We start from the raw sequence: 24065 nt of genomic DNA, 5'->3' as shown, positions 1-24065 counted from the left end.
AGCTGTTTAACACACACACACACACACACACACACACACACACACACACACACACACACACACACACACACACACTGTATAAACGGCTGATACTATTCATGTTGAACAAAACAATAAAATAAGAATATTAAAATTCAGCAGCAGAGCTTTGAGAGACCAGAGTTTTGAGCCTGACATTATCAGTGACGTGGTACAAGCTGAGCCATCAGAGGCTCACCTGACCATCCAGGGGTGTGGCAACAGGAGCTCCATAAATAGACCATGTGAGGAATTTCATCCACACACCAAAGCAACGTGGCTGACCTGCCATGCTGACATCACTCTGTCTCCTCTCCTGCACCCTGCTCCTCCTCTGCCTCTGCAGCCCAGGAGCCGGACAGTCTGACAGGGACACGGACCTCAGCCTGTACGTGGAGGCACTGAAGATGGGCATCCTGGACTCACTGGGCATGGACGCTGAACCTGAGCCAACCGAAAAGGTCTCCAGTCGAGAGCTGAGGAAGATGTATCACCTGTACTGGGCAAAACTAAGAGAGCTGGGAGGAAACCACAGCTGGCCCAGGACAGAACCCTGGAGCCCCACAAAGTCTACTGTACTCTTTCCAGCATCAGGTGAGACGTGCACGCAATAAGAGCGCAGTGTGGGAACCCTTAAGGAGTATCTCAGCCCATGTCACACTTAATTTCAAAGGTTTAACTGGGAGTGGTGTGGAAATATTCACACAGTTATTCAAGACAACTTGCAGGCTAAAGTTACATCACAGAAAAATACAGAAGCCGTACTACAGGTCTGGTTACTACATTACAAATACCTTTAGTCATACTGTTCATTTTTTACTTAAAGATTGATCTGTTCACATTAAATTTTTAGAGAATCTGTCAAACTGTCCTGTTCAGATCAACACAAACTTTGAGAATCCCAGAATGAAATTAATATGCATATGTCGCAGACATGAACGAGCAAAGCTCCTCAGCATCTCACCATGTCATTTAGGTCCTTCAGACTTTATTTTGATTAAATGTTTCAGGGGAGCATTAGCATGGCAAAAACCTTTCAGCTTTTTAAGCTTTTTAAGCATTTTTCTTTCTTTGCCTCTCACATACCTGGAAAAGCTCCTCACCATCTAACCATGTCCTTTAGGTCCTTCAGACTTTTTTCAGTAAAATGGTTCTTGGGAGCATGGGCATGACTAAACCTTTTAGCTTCTGGTCACCACCTTTTTAAGCATTTTCCTTATTTTGCCTTTCAGCTTCTGCAGGGTCTCTGCCCCCCCATACTCTCCACCTTTTTAAGCATTTTTATTTTTTGCTTTTCAGCCCCCAATTACAGCCCTCTTAACCCCCTGCCACTTTAAGCTTTTTTTTTTTTTAACTTAGATTTTATTGATTTTTAAAACAACAGAACAATTAGTACAGGACATTCTTCAAAAAGGTACAAACAAGGCAAACACTTCAAATTATGCTTTCACATTAACAAAAATTCCACTGGTTGCCATCGCAATTTGAATATTTGTAACTGAAGTCTTAATAAATAAGTTATCTTCTCCATATGGTAAAGTTCTCTCAGTTTTTGGACCCAAGTGTTGAAAGAGGGTGGTTCCACTTTCCTCCAAGACAAGGTGATACATTTCAATGCTGTTGTAAACAAAATGTGCAAGAGGTATGTTGCAGCTTGTCCCTGCACTCCAGGGGGAGTGATACCAAGTATTGCCACTGTTAAGACCCTTGGTATTGCAACACGGAGGATCTGGTTGATTGCCTTATATATCTTATCCCAAAAGCACTGTAATTTGAGACATGACCAAAAAATGTGTGTGTGATTGGGAACCTCTGTGCTGCAATTTCTCCAGCACAAAGTTGGAACATTAGGAGTCATTTTTGCGACAATATCTGGGGTTCTGAAATAATAAATAATAAATAAATAAAATCTGCTGAATATTTTCCATTTGAATTCTCTCCAAATATTTGAGTTTGTGGTTTTGTGAGCAACTGAGCACACCATCTTCCAGTTTTCATCAGAGATGATTTGTCCCAACTCTGTCTCCCATCTTTGTTGTTGCTTGAACAGGCTTGTTTTGAACCATAGAAATGACAATTTTATATAACTTTGTGATTATTTTTTTTATCACCCTTGTGCTTTTGAATTTGACTTAAAAAATGTTCAGTAGGTGAAGGATCGATCACTTTTTCCCAGTCTTTGTGGGATAACAAAAAGGACCTTATTTGAAGGTATCTAAAAAAATCATTCTCTTGAAGTTTTGACTGTTCTCTTAACTGTTCAAATGACAATAGCCCATTCTTATCTATTAGCTGATGGATATAAGTAAGACCATGATCTGCCCACTTCTGGAAGCCTGCATCCAAAGTAACTGGTGTGAAGGATTTAATATACCCAATATTAGACAAAATAGAGACATTAGTTGGAAGCTTAAAGGCAATTCTTATTTTCTTCCATATATCAAGAGTGGTTATGGTCCACCTTGATAAACCTTTAACAGGAGCATCAATGAACGGTAATGCTTGCAAAGGTTCAGAACACATTGTTTGTTCAATACCCACCCATCTTGTATGATCATCATTTTGAATAAATGAAATCAAAGGTTTTAATTGTGCTGCCCAAAAGTAATATTTGAGATTAAGAAGATTCACACTCCCTTCTTCTTTAAGTCTTTGTAGTGTTTTATATTTTATCCGGTGGCGCTTACCTTGCCAAATAAATTTCAAAATTATTTTATCCATTTCTTCAAATGTTGTTTTGGGTATTCCAACAGGTAATATTTGAAACAAATAAAGAAATCTCGGAAGGACATTCTTACAAATGGATTCTACCCGACCTAGCAGAGAGAGGGGCAAGGCTGACCAACGATCTAAATCCCTTTTTATGGTAGTAATTATTCTTCCGTAATTACCATCAAATAATGCATCCATTGAGGGGGGGAATAGAAATACCCAAATACTTTATGCCTTCTTTTGGCCAACGAAAGCCACTTTGCTGTTTTAGCTCCGGTGGGATATCACGACAACATCTATAGCCTCTGTTTTATCGACATTAAGTTTATACCCAGAAAAATACCCATTTTTCCAGTAAATATGGAATTGTAGTTAAAGGATCTGTCAGATACAGAAGAACATCATCAGCGTACAAGGATATTTTATGAATTTCATCACCAATTAATACTCCTTTGATGTTATCCTCATCTCTTATAAGTTGAGTGAGCGGCTCAATACCAATAGCAAAGAGCAAGGGCGACAGCGGACATCCTTGGCGACAACCACGCTCCATAGTAAACCTTGCAGACTGAAATCCGTTAACTCTAACAGACGTTTGTGGTAGAGAATATATTGTTTCAATCCAATCTATAAATTTAGGGACAAATTTAAACTTTTTTAAAGTTTGAATTAAGTACTTCCATGAGACTCGATCAAATGCCTATTGGGCATCCAAAGATAGAATTGTTGTCGTAGATTGACTCTGTTTTTGATGTGACATGATATTAAGCAGGCGTCTTAAGTTATTCCTGTAATGTCTCCGGGCAATAAAACCTGTTTGGTCCGGATGAATAATTTTAGGTATCAGGTCATTCAGTCGTCATGCCAGTATAGCTGTCAGAATACGAACATCTCCATTTAGTATAGATAATGGTCTATAAGAGCTACAGTCTGTCGGGTCTTTACCTTCTTTAAGTAGCACTATCAATGTTGCTTCTGAAGCCATTGTTTTGATGCTTAGTGAATAATGGTATGAATTTAAGAGAAGTGGAGTGAGTTCTTCATGGAAACATTTATAAAATTCATTTATAAATCCATCCGGACCAGGGCATTTGTTGTTTTTGAGATGTGCAATTGTTTGCTTAATTTCATAATCTCGAATTGGTTGATCCAAATATGCTGCATCAGTCTTGGATAGTTCATTTACATTAATACTTTGAAGGTAATCCACTATTTTTGAATCATCAGAACAGACATCCGAATCCTGATAGAGAGATTTATAAAACTTTGCAAAAGCTTCAGCAATTTCATGTGAATTAAATATACATTTATTCCCCAATTTCAATTTATGAACGATATTAGAAGATTGCCATTTTGGTAATTTAAAAGCCAAAAGCCTACTTGCCTGATTTCCATGCTCATAATATTGTTGTGAAAGTGTAGTGACACGGACCCACAACAGGGGGCGCAAATGAACGGCCAATAGATGAGCCAAAAAGTAACAATTTAATGTTGTGAAATGTGCACAACGAACATACAGACAATCTCAGAATATAATTACAGTCAATCCACAAAGGTGATGTGTGGGCAGGCTCGAGGATAGAAGACGTCTGTCCCGAGAAGAGCCGGAACCACACGATTTCCGCCGCCACAGAACCTGGTGAATACTGGAGCCGCCAAATCCCGAATTCCCAGGTGATCACCGTCCCCGACTGTCGGATCTGGTACTGCTGGCGAGAACAAAGACAGTCAAGTGTGGGTGTGTGTACACCCAGTAACAACAACGGTGGGAATGCCACCTCCACCTCTCACTCAGAATGCTGATGTATTTACAGTAATCCCTCAGAGGAAAAGAGTGCCATCCTGCACTCACTCAGCCTCCACAGGAAGAGGGACCGGTACTCCTGCAAACACTCACAATATACAGCTTATAAGGAAACACAAATGGCTGAGGATATTACCTCAAATGAAGTATGATATCTCGGCGATGAGGTGGAGATGACGTCTGGGTTTTATGGAGTGAGGTGATGAAGAATGAGTGACAGCTGTCAGGAAGTAATGAGTAACAGCTGTCACTCCCGGCTGTGTCCGTGGCGGCAGCGCCCTCTCGTGCCTGAAGCCCGCACTTCAGGCAGGGCGCCCTCTGGTGGTGGGCCAGCAGTACCTCCTCTTCTGGCGGCCCACACAACAAATATTGCTGTTTAGCAAATCGTAAATTTCCTTCTATCTTGTCAGATAACAACTCTTGGAGTTCCTTACGGGCCACATTAAGGTCAGCAGTAAAATTAGGCGCCATTGCTCGTTTATGCTTTTGCTCTAGGTCTCTAATTTTGTTCTCCAATTCTACCTTTTTAGCCATCTTTGCCTCTTTTTTGCTGAAGCATAAGAAATTATGCACCCCCTTAAATAAGCTTTTGCACAATCCCACAGCACTATAGGTGAAATGTCAGGTGTGTTGTTTGTATCAACATAATTCTTGAGCTCTGTTTTGATAAGGGCAATGAAATCTTTGTCATTAAGGAGAGAGGCGTTCAATCTCCATTGCTTAGAAATTGGCATCAAGCCTATATCCCACCGGAGCACAACTGGAGCGTGATCAGAAAGTGTAATGCGCATAAAAGTTAGATCCTCAACTCTATGCATTTCAGCTTGGGGAGTAAAAAGGTAATCTATCCTTGAGTATGATGCATGTCGATTTGAATAAAATGTAAAATTTCTTTGTCTTGGGAATTTTGTTCTCCAGATATCAACAATATCAGCTTCTGTAGACAAATGTTTCAGGATCTTTCCCATTTTAGATATGGGTGTTTTAGGTGAGGGTTGCCTGTCTTGTTGAAACATTACACAATTAAATTCTCCCCCCATAAGTAAGAGACCAGAGCTGTACTCATTAATCTTGTTAAATATTAACTTTATAAATCCAGGTTGATCTGTGTTTGGGGCATATACATTAATAAAGGAGACAGGTATGCCATCTAACAATCCATTCAAAATCTGCCCTCTGCATCTCTGTGTACTAATGTTTCGGTAAAATTAACTTGTCTATGGATCAGTATTGCAACCCTGTAAATATAAGACATCTTTGTACTTGAAGAGATAAAATCTGAAGTAAACAAAAGATCTGTTGTTCTTTTAAGCAATATTAGATCCCAGAGGAACAGTGGGATCGGAACGCAGAAAACAAAATTATTAACAATAACTTGAACATCTGAAATGCAAAAAGGTGGGTTTAGGTCCCTAGCCACTATAAAAGCAGCACAAAACGCAGTCCACTAGTAGGGCTGTGTGCACTAATAGGATGGGAGCAAAACAAAAACTAAGCAAAAACAATGAAGCTCAGGCCCCTGCAGACCTGTTATAAAGTACCTTAAAACAACCAAAGATGCACAATACCCTTTAAGATAAACAAAAACAACACTCTGTAAATCACTCGACATTGTTATGTGTCGGACGCAGGACGGAGAACCGACCAGCGTTTGAAGGACCCAGTATAAAATAAGCAGAGCACGGTACAAAGGATAACTGAATTTAATAACATAACAGTGATGTGCTACAATATACAAACAAATGAGTGCACGGTCGGCGAGGTGGAGATACGGTGCGCTCCTAGCAGCACAAACGGTCCGGAGCCAGAAACAGTTCGGACCCAAGGACCCCTCCGACACCCCCCAGGTGGCCGCGACAAACCGAGTCTGTGAAAGAAGAAACCATCATGTGAGTCCACACTCCACACACAGAGAGACCACTCAAAGGTGTACATAAACAGCAAACACTTCCTGGCTTAATCACTAATCAGCTTCCCACCCTGCAGGCATGGAACACCCAGTTCACATTATCCACTGCAGTGGAAGCTGAGGTAAACGACTAACATAACAGCTCAATATAATAAGGTGTGAGGGACACCACATTTACTGACTGTACTAATGTTAGTCACAAAACCTACTGTACCTCAGGAAGTGCGCTGACGAGCGTGAGACCTCACCCCCTCCTCTTTCACAGACCATGGTGTCAAACCTGGTACGGTCTCTGCATCCATGATGATGAGATGGCTCTCAAGACGACGATCTCACCCGTCTGGTCACAAGGTCGAGTCTCTGGCCAATACACACTGTGTACTCCAGACTTAAATGCCACCATGCCCCAATCCATGTAGATGCACCACAGCTGTGAGTCCTGACGAGCTGCACATGACCAGCCTCAGGTGATCAGGGTGAGGTCCTGATAACTCAGCCACACAGCCACTCAGTCCTGAACGCAAGCCACCTGGAAGAAAAAACAAAAGACAGAACAGAAGACAGAAACAAAAGGCAGCCAGGCACCCCCAGCCATACAACAGACATATCTTAAAAGACAGAAAAAAGGGCAAAAAAAAAAAAAAAAAGGCCAAACTTATCGTTACCGATACACTATGATTCTTTTCACACAACATGTTATGTGTCGACGCGGGTTGAGGAGCGAACCTGCGTCAGATGGAACCCAGCGCTACAAATAACCAGAAAAGCGGTTCCAAAAACAATATATTTATTACACCCACTGTGCATAAAAGGTGTAAAAACAAAAACAGCGTCCCTCTGGTGGAGTGACTGTTGGCACGCTCTCCAGCGCCCGCAAGGATCAAAGCCCGGCGCTCCTGGACCCACTACCACCGCCAAACACTCCCCAGGTGGACACGACAAACCGACTCTATGTGAAGCAAAGAAGAGGTGAGGTAAGTCAGCAGTTACAACAATATCTTTCAAAAGACACACGCTATCAGCAACACATTCAGGTCTGTATCTTTTTTAACTTTATGCAAATGAGCAGCTTCTCACAACAAGTGGAGGATCACTTATCCTGCACGCCACAGCAGTGAGAAGCAAACTGCACAATTCTCATCACAATTCCAGTATACTGCGTAACACCAAGTTACTATCAACAATTAGTCGAACACTTAATCACCTTTAATGTGTGCTGACAGCAAGTGTCCTCACCCTTCCCTGCTTCACGGGCTCGATGTGTCAAACCCAGGCGCGGTCCTCAGCGTCTCAGAAACGGACATCACAAGGTCGAGTTCCCGGCAGTTCTGCTTGAATCACACATGCCTTAAAAGCAGAACGCCATCCAATTATCTGCTTCAGCTGAAGGTCTTTAAGGTTGCATGTGAGCACCAGTCACAGGTGCTTCACATGATGTTGATGAGGGTGAGGACTCTTCAGCCAGCACCTTCTCCACAGAAGGATCAGTTTCCATGCCACCTGAAGAGCAAAGAAAAGAAAAGAACACCAAAACATCCAGCCACACCCCCCAACACACAACAGTACCCCCCCATCAACGAGAAGCCTCCCGGCGACCGAACAGACCAGGCCCGAGAACAGCACCTCCCTCCGGGGTCCACGTCAGGAAGCAGACAGCACCACGCTCCTAAGGTCCACCACAGACAGCAGGACAGGCACCGCAGCTGGAAGGCCGGCTGGCATCAACAAAAGCCCCAAACATTCCCCAGTACAATTCAACACACAGAAAAAACATAAAACCCACCCAAAACCTCCCCAGGGGACCGTCCCATCAAACCCCGGGAAGAAAAGAAAAACTCCCAATCGCAAAAACCCAACACAGCCCCACAAACACAATACAAACGTAAATGCATAAAAGAAAAATAACAAACAACCCCCCCAGAATGACCTGCAGAGCCCAACCCCCCCCAGAAGGCCTTCATCGCTAGTTCCAGGAGGAACAGCCAGAACCATAATCACACAAAGTTCCCCAGGTGTACATGGAGCAAACGGCGCCCCCAGAGGACCGTACCATCAACCCCAGGAGGTACCCTCCCCACAACCCGGAACCCCAGACCCGGTCACACTTGGCTAGTTGGCCCCAAGCCAATTCCCCCCCAGAGGACCGTCCCATCAACCCTGGAGGTGGAACCCGGAAGGAAACAGAACAAAATCAAAAATCAACCCCCGGAGGACTACCAAAAACAACCCCGGGGGGATATAAAACGACCATAAACCCTGTTACTCTCCCCGGCACCCCGAAAGACCCCAGGTCCCTCCCAGAGCCCTTCGGCGGCTCAATTTTGGCGAACGGCTCAAAATATTAAGCCGGAGAAGGGAACAGGAAAAAACTAACCCAGCTCCAACCCCAAGGCGCAGCAGAGAACCGGAAATGCGTCCGGTGCCCCAACTCGACCATACCCCAGCCTGTCGGGAGGGGTGGAACTACCGAAATGGCGAACGGCAACAGATCGGCCCACCCCTCCGACTGAGGTAAGTCTCCGCTGCACCACACCCCGGCAACACCAATGACGAACGGTACAAAGGCTCACCGAGGCTGGAGTGGAACCGGGCCCTAACCAAACCAAGAAAAACGCCTCTAACACCCCCCCCACCAGGTGCAGAGGTCTTCTGAGAATGCTCAGCGTGACCAACCTGCACCACCCCACAACCCACAAGACAAACGGTCTTGGGGCAAGTGAGGTTGGGGTTAGGGATGTAGAGAAATAAAAACAACAAAATAAAACGACCCAACAACCCAAACAGAAAATACCTAAAAACACATAAAAAATTAACGATTAAGTGAGCCCAGGCGGACTTCTAACCGCATAACAATCACTCCACCAGATACGCCTCTGACTCCCCATACAATTATAACCCCTATTTAAAGAAAACAAAACAGTTACTCGTGCTAGATTTTTTTTATTTATTTTTTTTTATGTGTGTTATTTTGCCTGTCCCAGAACACTTGGAGATACGTCACCATTATTTCTCTTGACGCTTACGTGTCAGGGCAATACAGGAATCTCTGCTCCTCCGAGCTGCATGGGCTCGTCAACAGGAGGAGCCAGAGGTCCCGTCGGAGGAGCCTCAGTGGGGCGAAGAAGAGGCGGCCCAGATCTGTGTCGGGGAAAGCCCCGAGACGAAAAAAACCCGCTCTGATGGGCGTCCTCTCTCGCGTCCACGCTCCTTCATCCGATCATCTAGACGAATCACCAACGATATTAGCTCATCTAAATCGTTTGGCTCGTCACGGACTGCCGGCTCGTCTTTTAATGACTCATTTATCCCATCTACAAACATTCCTCGTAAAGCTGCGGCACTCCAAACTGACTGAGCAGAAACCAGAGAACATTGCATCACCGCACAAGGCTCCGGACGACAAACAATCGGTTCGGACGCCGAATCTCTGGGTGACGGAGTTATCTGCACTAGTATCGATGATGCCGCAGCTGGAGCAGCAGGAAGCAGAACGGCTTGCGCTGCAAGCTCCGTAACACGGGCGTCTGTTTGTTTAATTTGGTTTGCAAGATGTTGTAATTGCTCCCATATTTTCTCCAAGTGTTCTTGAACTTTTTCGGCAAAAGGAACCGCCTCTGCCGCTGGGTCCATTATGGAATGGCCGGGAACTACTGTTATGTGTCGACGCGGGTTGAGGAGCGAACCTGCGTCAGACGGAACCCAGCGCTACAAATAACAGTAGTTCCAGGCCATTCCAATTATCTGCTTCAGCTGAAAGTCTTTAAGGTTGCATGTGAGCACCAGTCACAGGTGCTTCACATGATGTTGATGAGGGTGAGGACTCTTCAATCAATCAATCAATCAATTTTTTTTATATAGCGCCAAATCACAACAAACAGTTGCCCCAAGGCACTTTATATTGTAAGGCAAGGCCATACAATAATTATGTAAAACCCCAACGGTCAAAACGACCCCCTGTGAGCAAGCACTTGGCTACAGTGGGAAGGAAAAACTCCCTTTTAACAGGAAGAAACCTCCAGCAGAACCAGGCTCAGGGAGGGGCAGTCTTCTGCTGGGACTGGTTGGGGCTGAGGGAGGAGAACCAGGAAAAAGACATGCTGTGGAGGGGAGCAGAGATCAATCACTAATGATTAAATGCAGAGTGGTGCATACAGAGCAAAAAGAGAAAGAAACAGTGCATCATGGGAACCCCCCAGCAGTCTACGTCTATAGCAGCATAACTAAGGGATGGTTCAGGGTCACCTGATCCAGCCCTAACTATAAGCTTTAGCAAAAAGGAAAGTTTTAAGCCTAATCTTAAAAGTAGAGAGGGTGTCTGTCTCCCTGATCTGAATTGGGAGCTGGTTCCACAGGAGAGGAGCCTGAAAGCTGAAGGCTCTGCCTCCCATTCTACTCTTACAAACCCTTGGGGTGATATGGTACTACGAGGTCCCTAAGATAAGATGGGACCTGATTATTCAAAACCTTATAAGTAAGAAGAAGAATTTTAAATTCTATTCTAGAATTAACAGGAAGCCAATGAAGAGAGGCCAATATGGGTGAGATATGCTCTCTCCTTCTAGTCCCCGTCAGTACTCTAGCTGCAGCATTTTGAATTAACTGAAGGCTTTTTAGGGAACTTTTAGGACAACCTGATAATAATGAATTACAATAGTCCAGCCTAGAGGAAATAAATGCATGAATTAGTTTTTCAGCATCACTCTGAGACAAGACCTTTCTGATTTTAGAGATATTGCGTAAATGCAAAAAAGCAGTCCTACATATTTGTTTAATATGCGCTTTGAATGACATATCCTGATCAAAAATGACTCCAAGATTTCTCACAGTATTACTAGAGGTCAGGGTAATGCCATCCAGAGTAAGGATCTGGTTAGACACCATGTTTCTAACATTTGTGGGGCCAAGTACAATAACTTCAGTTCTATCTGAGTTTAAAAGCAGGAAATTAGAGGTCATCCATGTCTTTATGTCTGTAAGACAATCCTGCAGTTTAGCTAATTGGTGTGTGTCCTCTGGCTTCATGGATAGATAAAGCTGGGTATCATCTGCGTAACAATGAAAATTTAAGCAATACCGTCTAATAATACTGCCTAAGGGAAGCATGTATAAAGTGAATAAAATTGGTCCTAGCACAGAACCTTGAGGAACTCCATAATTAACTTTAGTCTGTGAAGAAGATTCCCCATTTACATGAACAAATTGTAATCTATTAGACAAATATGATTCAAACCACCGCAGCGCAGTGCCTTTAATACCTATGGCATGCTCTAATCTCTGTAATAAAATTTTATGGTCAACAGTATCAAAAGCAGCACTGAGGTCTAACAGAACAAGCACAGAGATGAGTCCACTGTCCGAGGCCATAAGAAGATCATTTGTAACCTTCACTAATGCTGTTTCTGTACTATGATGAATTCTAAAACCTGACTGAAACTCTTCAAATAGACCATTATAATACTATATACTATAATTAGCTAAGATAGCTGGGTCAAGTGATGGCTTTTTAAGTAATGGTTTAATTACTGTCACCTTAAAAGCCTGTGGTACATAGCCAACTAACAAAGATAGATTGATCATATTTAAGATCAAAGCATTAAATAATGGTAGGGCTTCCTTGAGCAGCCTGGTAGGAATGGGGTCTAATAAACATGTTGATGGTTTGGATGAAGTAACTAATGAAAATAACTCAGACAGAACAATCGGAGAGAAAGAGTCTAACCAAATACCGGCATCACTGAAAGCAGCCAAGATAACGATACGTCTTTGGGATGGTTATGAGTAATTTTTTCTCTAATAGTTAAAATTTGTTAGCAAAGAAAGTCATGAAGTCATTACTAGTTAAAGTTAATGGAATACTCAGCTCAATAGAGCTCTGACTCTGTCAGCCTGGCTACAATGCTGAAAAGAAACCTGGGGTTGTTCTTATTTTCTTCAATTAGTGATGAGTAGAAAGATGTCCTAGCATTACGGAGGGCTTTTTTTATAGAGCAACAGACTCTTTTTCCAGGCTAAGTGAAGATCTTCTAAATTAGTGAGATGCCATTTCCTCTCCAACTTACGGGTTATCTGCTTTAAGCTACGAGTTTGTGAGTTATACCACGGAGTCAGGCACTTCTGATTTAAAGCTCTCTTTTTCAGAGGAGCTACAGCATCCAAAGTTGTCTCAATGAGGATGTAAAACTACTGACGAGATACTCTATCTCACTTACAGAGTTTAGGTAGCTACTCTGCACTGTGTTGGTATATGGCATTAGAGAACATAAAGAAGGAATCATATCCTTAAACCTAGTTACAGCGCTTTCTGAAAGACTTCTAGTGTAATGAAACTTATTCACCACTGCTGGGTAGTCCATCAGAGTAAATGTAAATGTTATTAAGAAATGATCAGACAGAAGGGAGTTTTCAGGGAATACTGTTAAGTCTTCTATTTCCATACCATAAGTCAGAACAAGATCTAAGATATGATTAAAGTGGTGGGTGGACTCATTTACATTTTGAGCAAAGCCAATAGAGTCTAATAATAGATTAAATGCAGTGTTGAGGCTGTCATTCTCAGCATCTGTGTGGATGTTAAAATCGCCCACTATAATTATCTTATCTGAGCTAAGCACTAAGTCAGACAAAAGGTCTGAAAATTCACAGAGAAACTCACAGTAACGACCAGGTGGACGATAGATAATAACAAATAAAACTGGTTTTGGGACTTCCAATTTGGATGGACAAGACTAAGAGTCAAGCTTTCAAATGAATTAAAGCTCTGTCTGGGTTTTTGATTAATTAATAAGCTGGAATGGAAGATTGCTGCTAATCCTCCGCCCCGGCCCGTGCTACGAGCATTCTGACAGTTAGTGTGACTCGGGGGTGTTGACTCATTTAAACTAACATATTCATCCTGCTGTAACCAGGTTTCTGTAAGGCAGAATAAATCAATATGTTGATCAATTATTATATCATTTACCAACAGGGACTTAGAAGAGAGAGACCTAATGTTTAATAGACCACATTTAACTGTTTAGTCTGTGGTGCAGTTGAAGGTGCTATATTATTTTTTCTTTTTGAATTTTATGCTTAAATAGATTTTTGCTGGTTATTGGTAGTCTGGGAGCAGGCACCGTCTCTACGGGGATGGGGTAATGAGGGGATGGCAGGGGGAGAGAAGCTGCAGAGAGGTGTGTAAGACTACAACTCTGCTTCCTGGTCCCAACCCTGGATAGTCACGGTTTGGAGGATTTAAGAAAATTGGCCAGATTTCTAGAAATGAGAGCTGCTCCATCCAAAGTGGGATGGATGCCGTCTCTCCTAACAAGACCAGGTTTTCCCCAGAAGCTTTGCCAATTATCTATGAAGCCCACCTCATTTTTTGGACACCACTCAGACAGCCAGCAATTCAAGGAGAACATGCAGCTAAACATGTCACTCCCGGTCTGATTGGGGAGGGGCCCAGAGAAACTACAGAGTCCGACATTGTTTTTGCAAAGTTACACACCGATTTAATGTTAATTTTAGTGACCTCCGATTGGCGTAACCGGGTGTCATTACTGCCGACGTGAATTACAATCTTACCAAATTTACGCTTAGCCTTAGCCAGCAGTTTCAAATTTCCTTCAATGTCGCCTGCTCTGGCCCCTGGAAGACAATTGACTATGGTTGCTGGTGTCGCTAACTTCACGCAAAACAGAGTCACCAATAACCAGAGTTTGATCCTCGGCGGGTGTGTCGTCGAGTGGGGAAAAACGGTTAGAAATGTGAACGGGTTGGCGGTGTACACGGGGCTTCTGTTTAGGGCTACGCTTCCTCCTCACAGTCACCCAGTCAGCCTGCTTTCCCGGCTGCTCGGGATCTGCCAGGGGGTAACTAACGGCGGCTAAGCTACCTTGGTCCGCACCGACTACCGGGGCCTGGCTAGCTGTAGAATTTTCCACGGTGCGGAGCCGAGTCTCCAATTCGCCCAGCCTGGCCTCCAAAGCTACGAATAAGCTACACTTATTACAAGTACCGTTACTGCTAAAGGAGGCCGAGGAATAACTAAACATTTCACATCCAGAGCAGAAAAGTGCGGGAGAGACAGGAGAAGCCGCCATGCTAAATCAGCTAAGAGCTAGTAGCTACGCTAAGCTAGCGGATTCCTAAAAAACACGCAAAGTGAATAATGTGTAAATAATTTAGAGGTGATTCAGCAGAAGGAATGCTTTAGTTAAGGCACGTAAAGATTACACTGGGAAACAAATCGTAATCTAGATAACTAGATCAATCTAACTGCGCAGATTAAACAGCTAACAGATACAGAAAAAACACAGCTGTGCTCCGGAACAGGAAGTGATACAATACCGCAGTGAGAGCCAACCACCAGTAGAGGCAAGCAACACGAACCAAGCTTCAGCCAGCACCTTCTCCACAGAAGGATCAGTTTCCATGCCACCTGAAGAGCAAAGAAAAGAAAGAACACCAAAACATCCAGCCACACCCCCCAACACACAACACAACAAACCGCTTCACCCAAGAGTTAGTTTATGAAGTAATATAGTATTCGATCACACCAAACCTTGACATTAAGGGTCGAATTGGCGCCACAGAGGATAGTGTTCTGTATGTAGTCCATGGCTTTGCGGGATGTTGAACTCCACATTCTCGTTCTTGAAGATAATTCTGAACCTTGCTGGATAAAATAGTCCAAAACGTACATCACGGCATCCGCGAAGAGCTTTCCGGACATCTGAAAAGGCAGCTCGAGTTTTAGCCACAGCTGTAGTGTAGTCCGGGAAAATGCTGATCCTCTTGCCGTTGTACATCAGCGGGGCTTTCTCCCTGGTGCACCTCAAAATATCCACGGCATCTCCATCATAATGCAACTTTGCAACTATCACTCGGGGTCTGTCGTCTCCTGGCTTTCTGTGAGCGAGTGTGCGGTGTGAGCGATCGAACTTCACCTCACGGTTCAGCTGTAAGACCTGTTTAATAACTCTAGCCACCTCGTTTGGCTTGCTGGAGTTTGGCTGCTCATCTATGCCCATGATGCGAGTGTTTCCGCGTGTCATTCTCCCTTCCGTGTCTTCATACTTGTCCCGTAGTGATTTTACTTCATTTGGAGCGTTTTCACCATGGACTGAAGAGCAGTCGTGTCATCTGACCAAATAGACATGTCATTTTTCAACTTCTTGCACGTCCACTTCAATAGCGTCACAATCGTGTATTCACGGCAGCAGAGTTATTTACGATGTCAGAGCGAAGTGCCTGCACCTCAGCCTTGAGAGCGGCGAAATCACTTGTCAGGGCATTCTTCAGTTCTTCTCTTATAATTTGAGTTATGTCATCTCTCAGTGATGTTAAAATCTGTACCCTGACAACCTCCTCTCCCATCCCAGGCAGAATTGACCTCTGGGAATTGTCTCCTTTCTCAGCCTCTGCCGCCTGCTGCCTCGTGTTTGGTCTGTTGTGCTTTTCAGCAGCGCCATCGTATTTACGTAAACTTTTGCAGTTTTTCCGTCAATGTTGCTGTCAAGTTATACGATCCCTTCGGTGACCCAAGTTGTTAAGAAGCAAGTTTGTAAACAGAAAGTCAACAATATGTCATCTTTGAGGGTGAAATGTCTAAAAGTCTGCAAGAGCCTGGAGGAGAACATCCTTACGCCATCTTGGCTCACTAGCGCCCCTTAAGCATTTTTTAAAATGTAGACAAATTAATATTCAAAGTTTGAGCTAGTTGATAGTAGGGCTGTACAATATGGCCAAATTTCATATCTCAATATTGTCATAGAAATTGTCATGTAAATGTCACTTATATACTGCTGTCCATATTCTGAGCCACTAGGTGGGTAGGGATGAGTTCCCATGGGATTAAAAAGCTTTTTTAACCTTCCATCCCTGCGTTCTCAAGACCAGGCACCTAAGTGGCTCTACTCTTTTTTTAAAAAAAAAGATATTTATGTGTACCTTAGTAAACACTAGTAGAGTTCCACCTTAGGTTTGGAATTTATAATAGAAGATATACCTTACTGAATTATCATATCAATATGATGTACGATATGACGGATTTGACACAAAGTGCAGCAACAGTGTGAAAATTAAACATTCTTAACAAACAGAATAATGCCACCCTCATTTTGCACTCATCATAAGGTTAGGATACTGTGCCTTCCAAAAGTATTGGAACACTTGGAATTTCACACATTTAATTTGTTTATGCCATTTTAAATACAAGAAATACAAAAAAATAAAGAATAAAAATTTCTAAAATTATCTTCCTCAAACTCAAACTGAAAGCAAATCTCTAAAACGTGAGAAAACCTGTAAATAATAATAATCAGTTTTATTGCCAGTTTTCTTTAGACAAGTCAGGTGATGGAAACATGAACATTTCCAAGTCACTGAATATGTCTTGGACTTTATTTACATCAATTATGAAGAAATACAAAAGTTTCTTTCACCAAAATATCAAATCTAGGCTTTCATCTCAAACGTACTTTCTGTCAAATTGTAGCTGAACTTTCAGGTCTTCTTAAAGAAAATCCTCCTCTACACCACTTCATCAGGAAGCTGGATTTTATATTTTTAATTCATTTATGTCTAAGTTATAGAAATTTGCTTTCAGTTTGAGTTAAGGAAGATAATTTTAGAAAAAAAGTGTTTGAAATGGAATAAACAAACTGAAATGTGTGAAATACCAAGTGTTCCAATACTTTTGAGGGCAATTGAGAAACACTGAGGAGTAACATCTTACATCTCGTATATAGTGCAGCAGATAAGAGAACATTTAGAGTGGAATCCTGCAAATGGTGATACAAGCATCACATTCGGCACAAATAATCCATAGACATGAATCTTTAAAAAACTGATTGGTCACTTGAATTTTCTATAGGCAGCCAGGTAGGGGTCAACTGAAGAATTACACAGGAGTCTAAATCAGGGGTGGACAACTTGTTCCAGAAAGGGCCGAGAGGGTGCAGGTTTTCTTTGCAGCCACTGACTCCACCAAGTGATTTCACTGATTAATATCACTTTGAGCAGATGGAATCAGTTAATCAGAGACTCTGAGTTTCCCCAGTGAAAACTGGCGTTCATCAGAGATGTGTTTTGGCTCCTACACTGTTCAATACTTGCATGGAATGGGGTTTTGTAAGGTTGTAGAAACCAGCAACTTGGATGCTTTTGTTTGTGATGAAAGGTTTATTGACCTTGACTTTGTGGACCATGCTGTAATCTTGATGGATTTACCAGATACTCTGATTGTAGCACCTGAGAGGTGGAGTGAGGAATCAGAGTGTCTGGGCTTGTGATTGTCCTGAATCAAGACCAAGAGCCAGGCTTTTAATGACTTCCTGGACTCAGCCATAGACTGGCGGCTTGTCCAGGGTGTGCCCCGCCTCTCGTCCTATGACTGCTGGGATAGGCTCCAGCTCCCTTGTGACACTTAACTGCACTTAGAGGGTATAGTGTGTCATCAGTGCAGGTTCCCAAACTTGACTTGAAATGGTACAAATTTCAACATTGTCAACACAGTGCAAACATCATTTAAGTGTTGGGCTTGAGTCCAGAAGATCATGGGTTCAAATCCCTGCCTAACTGGAAAATCACTAAGGGCCCTTGGGCAAGGCCGTTAATCCCCTATTGCTCCCGGTGTGTAGTGAGCACCTTGTATGGCAGCACCCTGACATCGGGGTGAATGTGAGACATAATTGTAAAGCGCTTTGAGCGTCCAATGCAGATGGAAAAGTGCTATATAAATGCAGTCCATTTAAGTATAAGTAAGTTAGACCCCATTACTGAACTTTGTCGAACACCAAAAGTTACTCTTCTATGTTTTGAACTTTTATGAAACCTGTTGTTTAAATAACGTCTGATCAGTGCTGTGCAACACCTGTTATACCAAAATACTCCAGTTTTTGAAGAAGTAAAGAATAATCAATTTGTATATTTACTGCTGTTGCTATATTCTTCACAAAAACCAATAAGAAAAAACAAATTTTTTTGTTTAAATTTGTATTTAAGGATTTTCTTGCATTAGTTGATCCATTGCAGTTTATCGACACAGAGTGCTGCTAACTCCACGTTTTGTTTTTGTCTGTGTGTGTGTGTTGTGTTGTGTTTAGTGCGTTGGAGGGGGGAACGCCTGCAGTCAGGCGAGCATGTGCTACGCTACAGAGCTGTTTTCCACAACAACCCTCACATTCGGGCTGAGCTGACACTTGCACGGGCTGAGCTGAAGATTTCCACGCAGATCTTAAATAAAGCCACATCATTCGTGCATGAGACCAAACAAGAGGTCCGAGTTAAAATCAACGGCGTGAAGCCAGTGAACTCTGCTGCATGGACACACTCTGATGCTGTGGCCCGTGGAAATGCGACAAACGCTGAGGAACTGAGGCTGGACATCCATCCTGAAGTGGAGAAGTGGAGGGGGAGGAACAGTGGTGGCTCACTGGTTGTGGATGTGGGGTTCATTATGGGGGAAGGAGATGCTATCAAATCAAATCCAAGCATTTTTTTGGAATTAGGCCTTGCTGAGCCCAAAGCAGCAGACAGGATGAGGCTGCCTCGCTCCAACAAGGAAGAAAGCTGCGACGAACAAGGACACTGCTGCCGCAAGTCCATCTCTGTGTCATTCAAAGACATCGGTTGGTCTGACTGGGTGCTGGCTCCAGCCGAATACACAATGCATTACTGCGACGGCACCTGCCCTCACAGCTATAAACCTGCCAGCATGCATGCACAGGTGAAAGCTCGGCTGCACCAGCTCACGAAAGGAGGGACGCCTCAGCCGTGCTGCGTGCCGGCGTCCTACGAGCCCATGGTCCTCATGCATTATGACAGTAAGGGACAGCTGAAGCTGACGCCCTTTAATGACTTGATTGTTACTAAATGTCACTGCGCGTGAGGTGCTCTGAGGAAAGTGCAGTCAAGGCTGCAGAAATGCATTTAAAAAAAAGCTCTGGGAAAGCACAACTTGTTTTTATTTTTATTATTTATTATATAATGCCTGAATAGATCCTTGTCATCTGACTAGTGCTTTGTATGTCACGTGACATGGATTATTCATACCATTTTCCATTGTGTTCCACTTACCGTACAATAGTGCTATTTAGCGTGGAATTTTGGTACTATACGATTCGTGCTTTTGCACGCTGTGACCACCGCGCGTGCTCACACTAGCAGCGACGGTGCATAGCTTAAAAACAAACATGGTGGGAGCTGCTCCTTCACACACACACACACACACACACACACACACACACACACACACACACACACACACACACACACACACACACACACACACACACACACACACACAGAAATCCAGTACGCCGTAAGCAATCTGGAGGCATTTGCAGTATTTGCTGGGAACATCTCTACATGAAGTAGAACTGCTGTCGAATGAAAAGCTCAACATATTTTTGCCGCGATTTTTCGCTGAACTGAGAAAAGCAGACAGCAGTCGATACACGATGCACGACATCAGCTATGCACTACAACGTCAGAATTGTTCTTGCAAGTTGACTGAGAACAATTTTGGATTGGACTGGAAACTTATTTAAAATTTGTGTTGGACTGTTGGAACCTGTTGATGTCAAAGGGCCAGTGATGAAAACCAAAATGTAAGTCCCTTATCTGTTGTTTATAAATTAATAAAATATCAAATGACAAGGATCTATTGTAGGCATATAAAAACAAATAATGAATGCTTTTCATTTGTTCAATGGAAAGAATATTTCATAAGGTGAAAGATGGAATGTTCCAAGCCTTGTTGAATGGAACATCAATGCATTAGATACGAATTCAGAATTTCCCAGCATGCATTGGGTGAGAGGTGTATTAAATCCTTGGACAGATCGCCAATCACAGCAGATCTCTTCTTGTCCTTGAAAATTTATATTTATTGATGGTTGTGTGTTTTATTGCTGTACATTCATGTTACGCCCTATTTTGTATTTATTTAATTTTATTACCATTTATTTTGTTCTTGTATTTTTTAATGAGGTGCTTTGTTTTAGCTTTTCACAATAAACCATGTGAAGGATATTTATTGGATTTGTCATTTATCCAGAGAAATGTAGTAAATGTGCAGTTATCAGAGATCAGGCGTGTGGTGAAACCATCAGATAAGATCAAATCATTTTCCCATCACATGAGTTTAAAGCTGGGTTTATTGTGGCCTGGAGGACAATAATACATAATTACTTCCCTGAAAGACGTTATGGCACAACCTCTTTTGTTGTTGATAATGTCCTTAGTCTTCCATGCCCCAAATCTATCTGTAGTACAAATTTGATGAGGAGCCGTGAAGCAGTTTTGACGTAATCCTTCAAAGCCTATATAAGGGAAATGTTGATCCAGAATCTGGATCGAGATCACCTTCCCTAAAAACTATCTGTGGTGAAAATGTCATCAAAAGCTGTGCAGTAGTTTTGACGTAATCCTTAAAAGCCTATAAAGTGAAATCCTGAGCCAGAATCCAGATCTGGATCCAGATTACCTCCCAAATTCGTGGAGTCTTCCATGCCCTAATATCTATCTGTGGTGCAAATTTGGTGAGAATCAATAAAGTAGTTTGCCATAATCTTTCAAAGCCTACAGTGGTGTTCAGAATGTATTCTGAACACTGCTGTATATAAAGTGTAATCTTGAAACAGAAATCTTGATATAGAATCCAGATATGGATCTGGATCACCTCCAGAATTTAATGGCGTCTTCCATGGCCTAATATCTATCTGTGGGGAAAATTTCATCAAAATCCATGCAGTAGTTCTGACCTAATCCTGCTAACAGACAGACAGACAAATAAATGCAGGTGAGTTTATTACGTCCTTGGCAGATGTTTTAAACAAGGTTAATTCAAAAACTAGTTCTTAATAGCAGCAGTCTTTCTCAGGATAAAGCAGCAGAATCATCCAAAATGCAGAATGAATTCATACCACGAGTTTCATTGCCACAAGTCCAAAAGGCAGGTAAGAGACAGGAATCTGAATCTATAACATGCATATATTTGACTGCAGTCAGACTTGTTGTCCCAGAGCAGAAACAACAGGCTAAAACAGAAGTCTAAAACAATAGCAAAAATTAGTAATATGGAGTCAAAAGTTCTGTAGTGTGAAGCGCTAGAGAGCAGGAAGAACCTAATACAGTCTGGTGACTAGGAGACATACCGACACAATTAAACTTGTGCATGTGTGCAAACGTGAACACGCAGGTCAACAACCCAGAAATCAAGAGAAACGTCAGTATAAGAGCACAACTGGTAAACATCACAAACTAAGACAGAGGGAAAATATTATAAATAACTCAGAGTGTCGACAATGGTCAATAAAAAACAGAATGACAGGAAAAACCTGACCCATGGAGCTAAAAAGAGTCATAGAATGTTCATGCATGGTGAGATATGGAGGACATCGGTTCCATGGACATGAAGTAGAAGGAGGAGGAGGAGCTACAGGAACAGTGGTCTCAACTGTGTCACCTCAGGGAGCTTTGGTGGCAGTTCCTGTTTGTTATTGCGTTTTGTTTCCCTTCCATCACCCACTGAGAGTACAATCAAATTAGCTGAAAGCATGACTCTTAGGGAATGACACATGATACTTTGATTGGTGTAATTCATGTATACCCAAAACACAACAAACACAACCATGATGAATTATGTGACTTACCTGTCCAAAGGTTATGTATATCAAAAAATGGACGTGCCTTGTGACTCACCCCAAATGCACTTGCACTTGGCACTAATGTTGTTTGAGACCACGTTACTGTCCAAGTCTCACAACCATACAATTAGGCAGGAAGAACCAGAACCATAATGAACTGGACCTGTGTGCTCATGCACAGGTATTGGCTTTGCTGTACATCTCTGTCCAGGGACTTCATGACTCTATAAATTCTTCCAAGGTTCAAGGTCTCTTTAACTCAAAGGCCAAGGACCCAGAGACATGAATATGCCTGTTGAGATAAGATCAGGCCCATAGTTTCATTTTCACTTGAACTTGAACTTATTTATTTGGCACTCAACTCATCAATAACAAAAACTGCTACACAAGACAATTCCACAGTGACATGTGTGACCAAAAAGGGGGTGAGCAGAAGCAAAGCTTAGAAACGCCCACCCCATTATACATACATACATACGTACATACATATACACATTACCAACCCCCAGAACAAGCACACAGGCGACAGTGGTAAGGAAAAACTCCCTCTGATGTATTGAAGAAGAAACGTCAAGCAGACCAGACTCTAAGGGGTGACCCTCTGCTTGGGCCATGCTACAAACACATTTAACAACACAAACTCAAATCCCATTGTCATAAACATATCAAGTGAACACCTGTCTTCGTCTACATACATATATACAGTATACATGTATACACACACCAACATACACCTACACATACATACATAATTACACACACACATATATACATATATACACATACATACATACATATATACGAGGTCTGTTAGAAAAGTATCCGACCTTATTATTTTTTTCAAAAACCATATGGATTTGAATCACGTGTGATTACATCAGACATGCTTGAACCCTCGTGGGCATGCAAGAGTTTTTTCACGCCTGTCGGTTACGTCATTCGCCTGTGGGCAGTCTTTGAGTGAGGAGTCGCCCACCCTCTCGTCGATTTTTCATTGTTTAGGAATGGCTCAGAGACTGCTGCTTTGTTTGATAAAAATTTCGGTGAAAATTTTAACGGCTGATGAAAGATTTTGGTCTGGTAGTGTCGCTTTAAGGACGGCCCACGGCGCCTGACGGCGATCTGCGCTTCGAGGCGGCAGCGTCTCGCCGTTTCAAGTTGAAAACTTCCACATTTCAGGCTCTGTTGACCCAGTAAGTCGTCAGAGAACAGAGAACTTTCAGAAGAAGTCGGCATGAGGAGTTTATTCGGACATTCCATTGTTAACGGACATTTTGTAATGAAAGAACGTGCGGGCAGAGTCGCATGTCGGGCCGGACCCGACCGCGGGGGTCGTGACAGGAAAAACACCTCCGTGTTGGAAACACTCGGCACATAGATTTCTCACTTTCCATCAAGCATTCACACATATACATTCACTCACTCACTCACTCACTCACTCACATGATGACAGAAACCAATCTAAGGTCAGTAATGGGGGATTAGTCCAAAATGGATGACAGTTTTTCACAAGGAGGCACCAGCGGGTTTAGATTTCAGTAACAAGAGTTTTCGACTATATGATCAGTTAGTCCAAGAGCCAGGGCCATTTAATTGCGTAGAATGACAGGTTGTTTAATGGGTATTTTTTGAAAAGAGGAACCTAGGCACATTCAAAACAGGACTGCTTGCGTGTCCCAACCGGGGTGTATAGTAGGAATTAACCCTTTTCTGTTATTTTCCCGCACTCTCATTTATCGAAAAATAATGGGTAGGGCAAATTAAAACCTCAATATCTCCTTAAGTATTAGGGCTAGAAAAATGTTCTATACACCAAAATGTTTGTTTTAATGTAGACCTTTATTCAAAATACACCATTTGTAAATGGACCTACTTTGGAGGTCAGTAGGGGTCAAAAGGTCACCTGAGAGATGGTCAGCCCAAAATCCTCACCCAAGTTTTGTTTTGGCCAGATTTTGAATGGAAATTCTCATGAATATTTACAAATTTT

The 24065-nt window shown here is 42.6% G+C and overlaps 1 protein-coding gene across 1 annotated transcript; it reads left to right on the top strand.

The window, feature by feature from the left end:
* Nucleotides 1-256: 256 nt before the first annotated feature.
* On the top strand, nt 257-19374 carry LOC117521858 (inhibin beta C chain-like). The gene is made up of 2 exons (XM_034183209.1): nt 257-612; nt 18530-19374. The coding sequence occupies exons 1-2, from the start codon at nt 309-311 to the stop codon at nt 19312-19314; spliced, it is 1089 nt and encodes a 362-aa protein (XP_034039100.1). The 5' UTR covers nt 257-308; the 3' UTR covers nt 19315-19374.
* Nucleotides 19375-24065: the final 4691 nt, after the last annotated feature.

Source organism: Thalassophryne amazonica, chromosome 12, assembly GCF_902500255.1.
Source record: "Thalassophryne amazonica chromosome 12, fThaAma1.1, whole genome shotgun sequence".
Taxonomy (NCBI): domain Eukaryota; kingdom Metazoa; phylum Chordata; class Actinopteri; order Batrachoidiformes; family Batrachoididae; genus Thalassophryne; species Thalassophryne amazonica.
This window is presented reverse-complemented; position numbering and strand designations above follow the sequence as displayed.

Excerpts from the sequence above, each read along its gene's own strand:
- LOC117521858 (XM_034183209.1), top strand. The coding sequence starts at position 309 with ATGCTGACATCACTCTGTCTCCTCTCCTGCACCCTGCTCCTCCTCTGC. Across the intron at positions 613-18,529 it reads TGTACTCTTTCCAGCATCAG|TGCGTTGGAGGGGGGAACGC; the intron begins GTGAGACGTGCA and ends TGTTGTGTTTAG.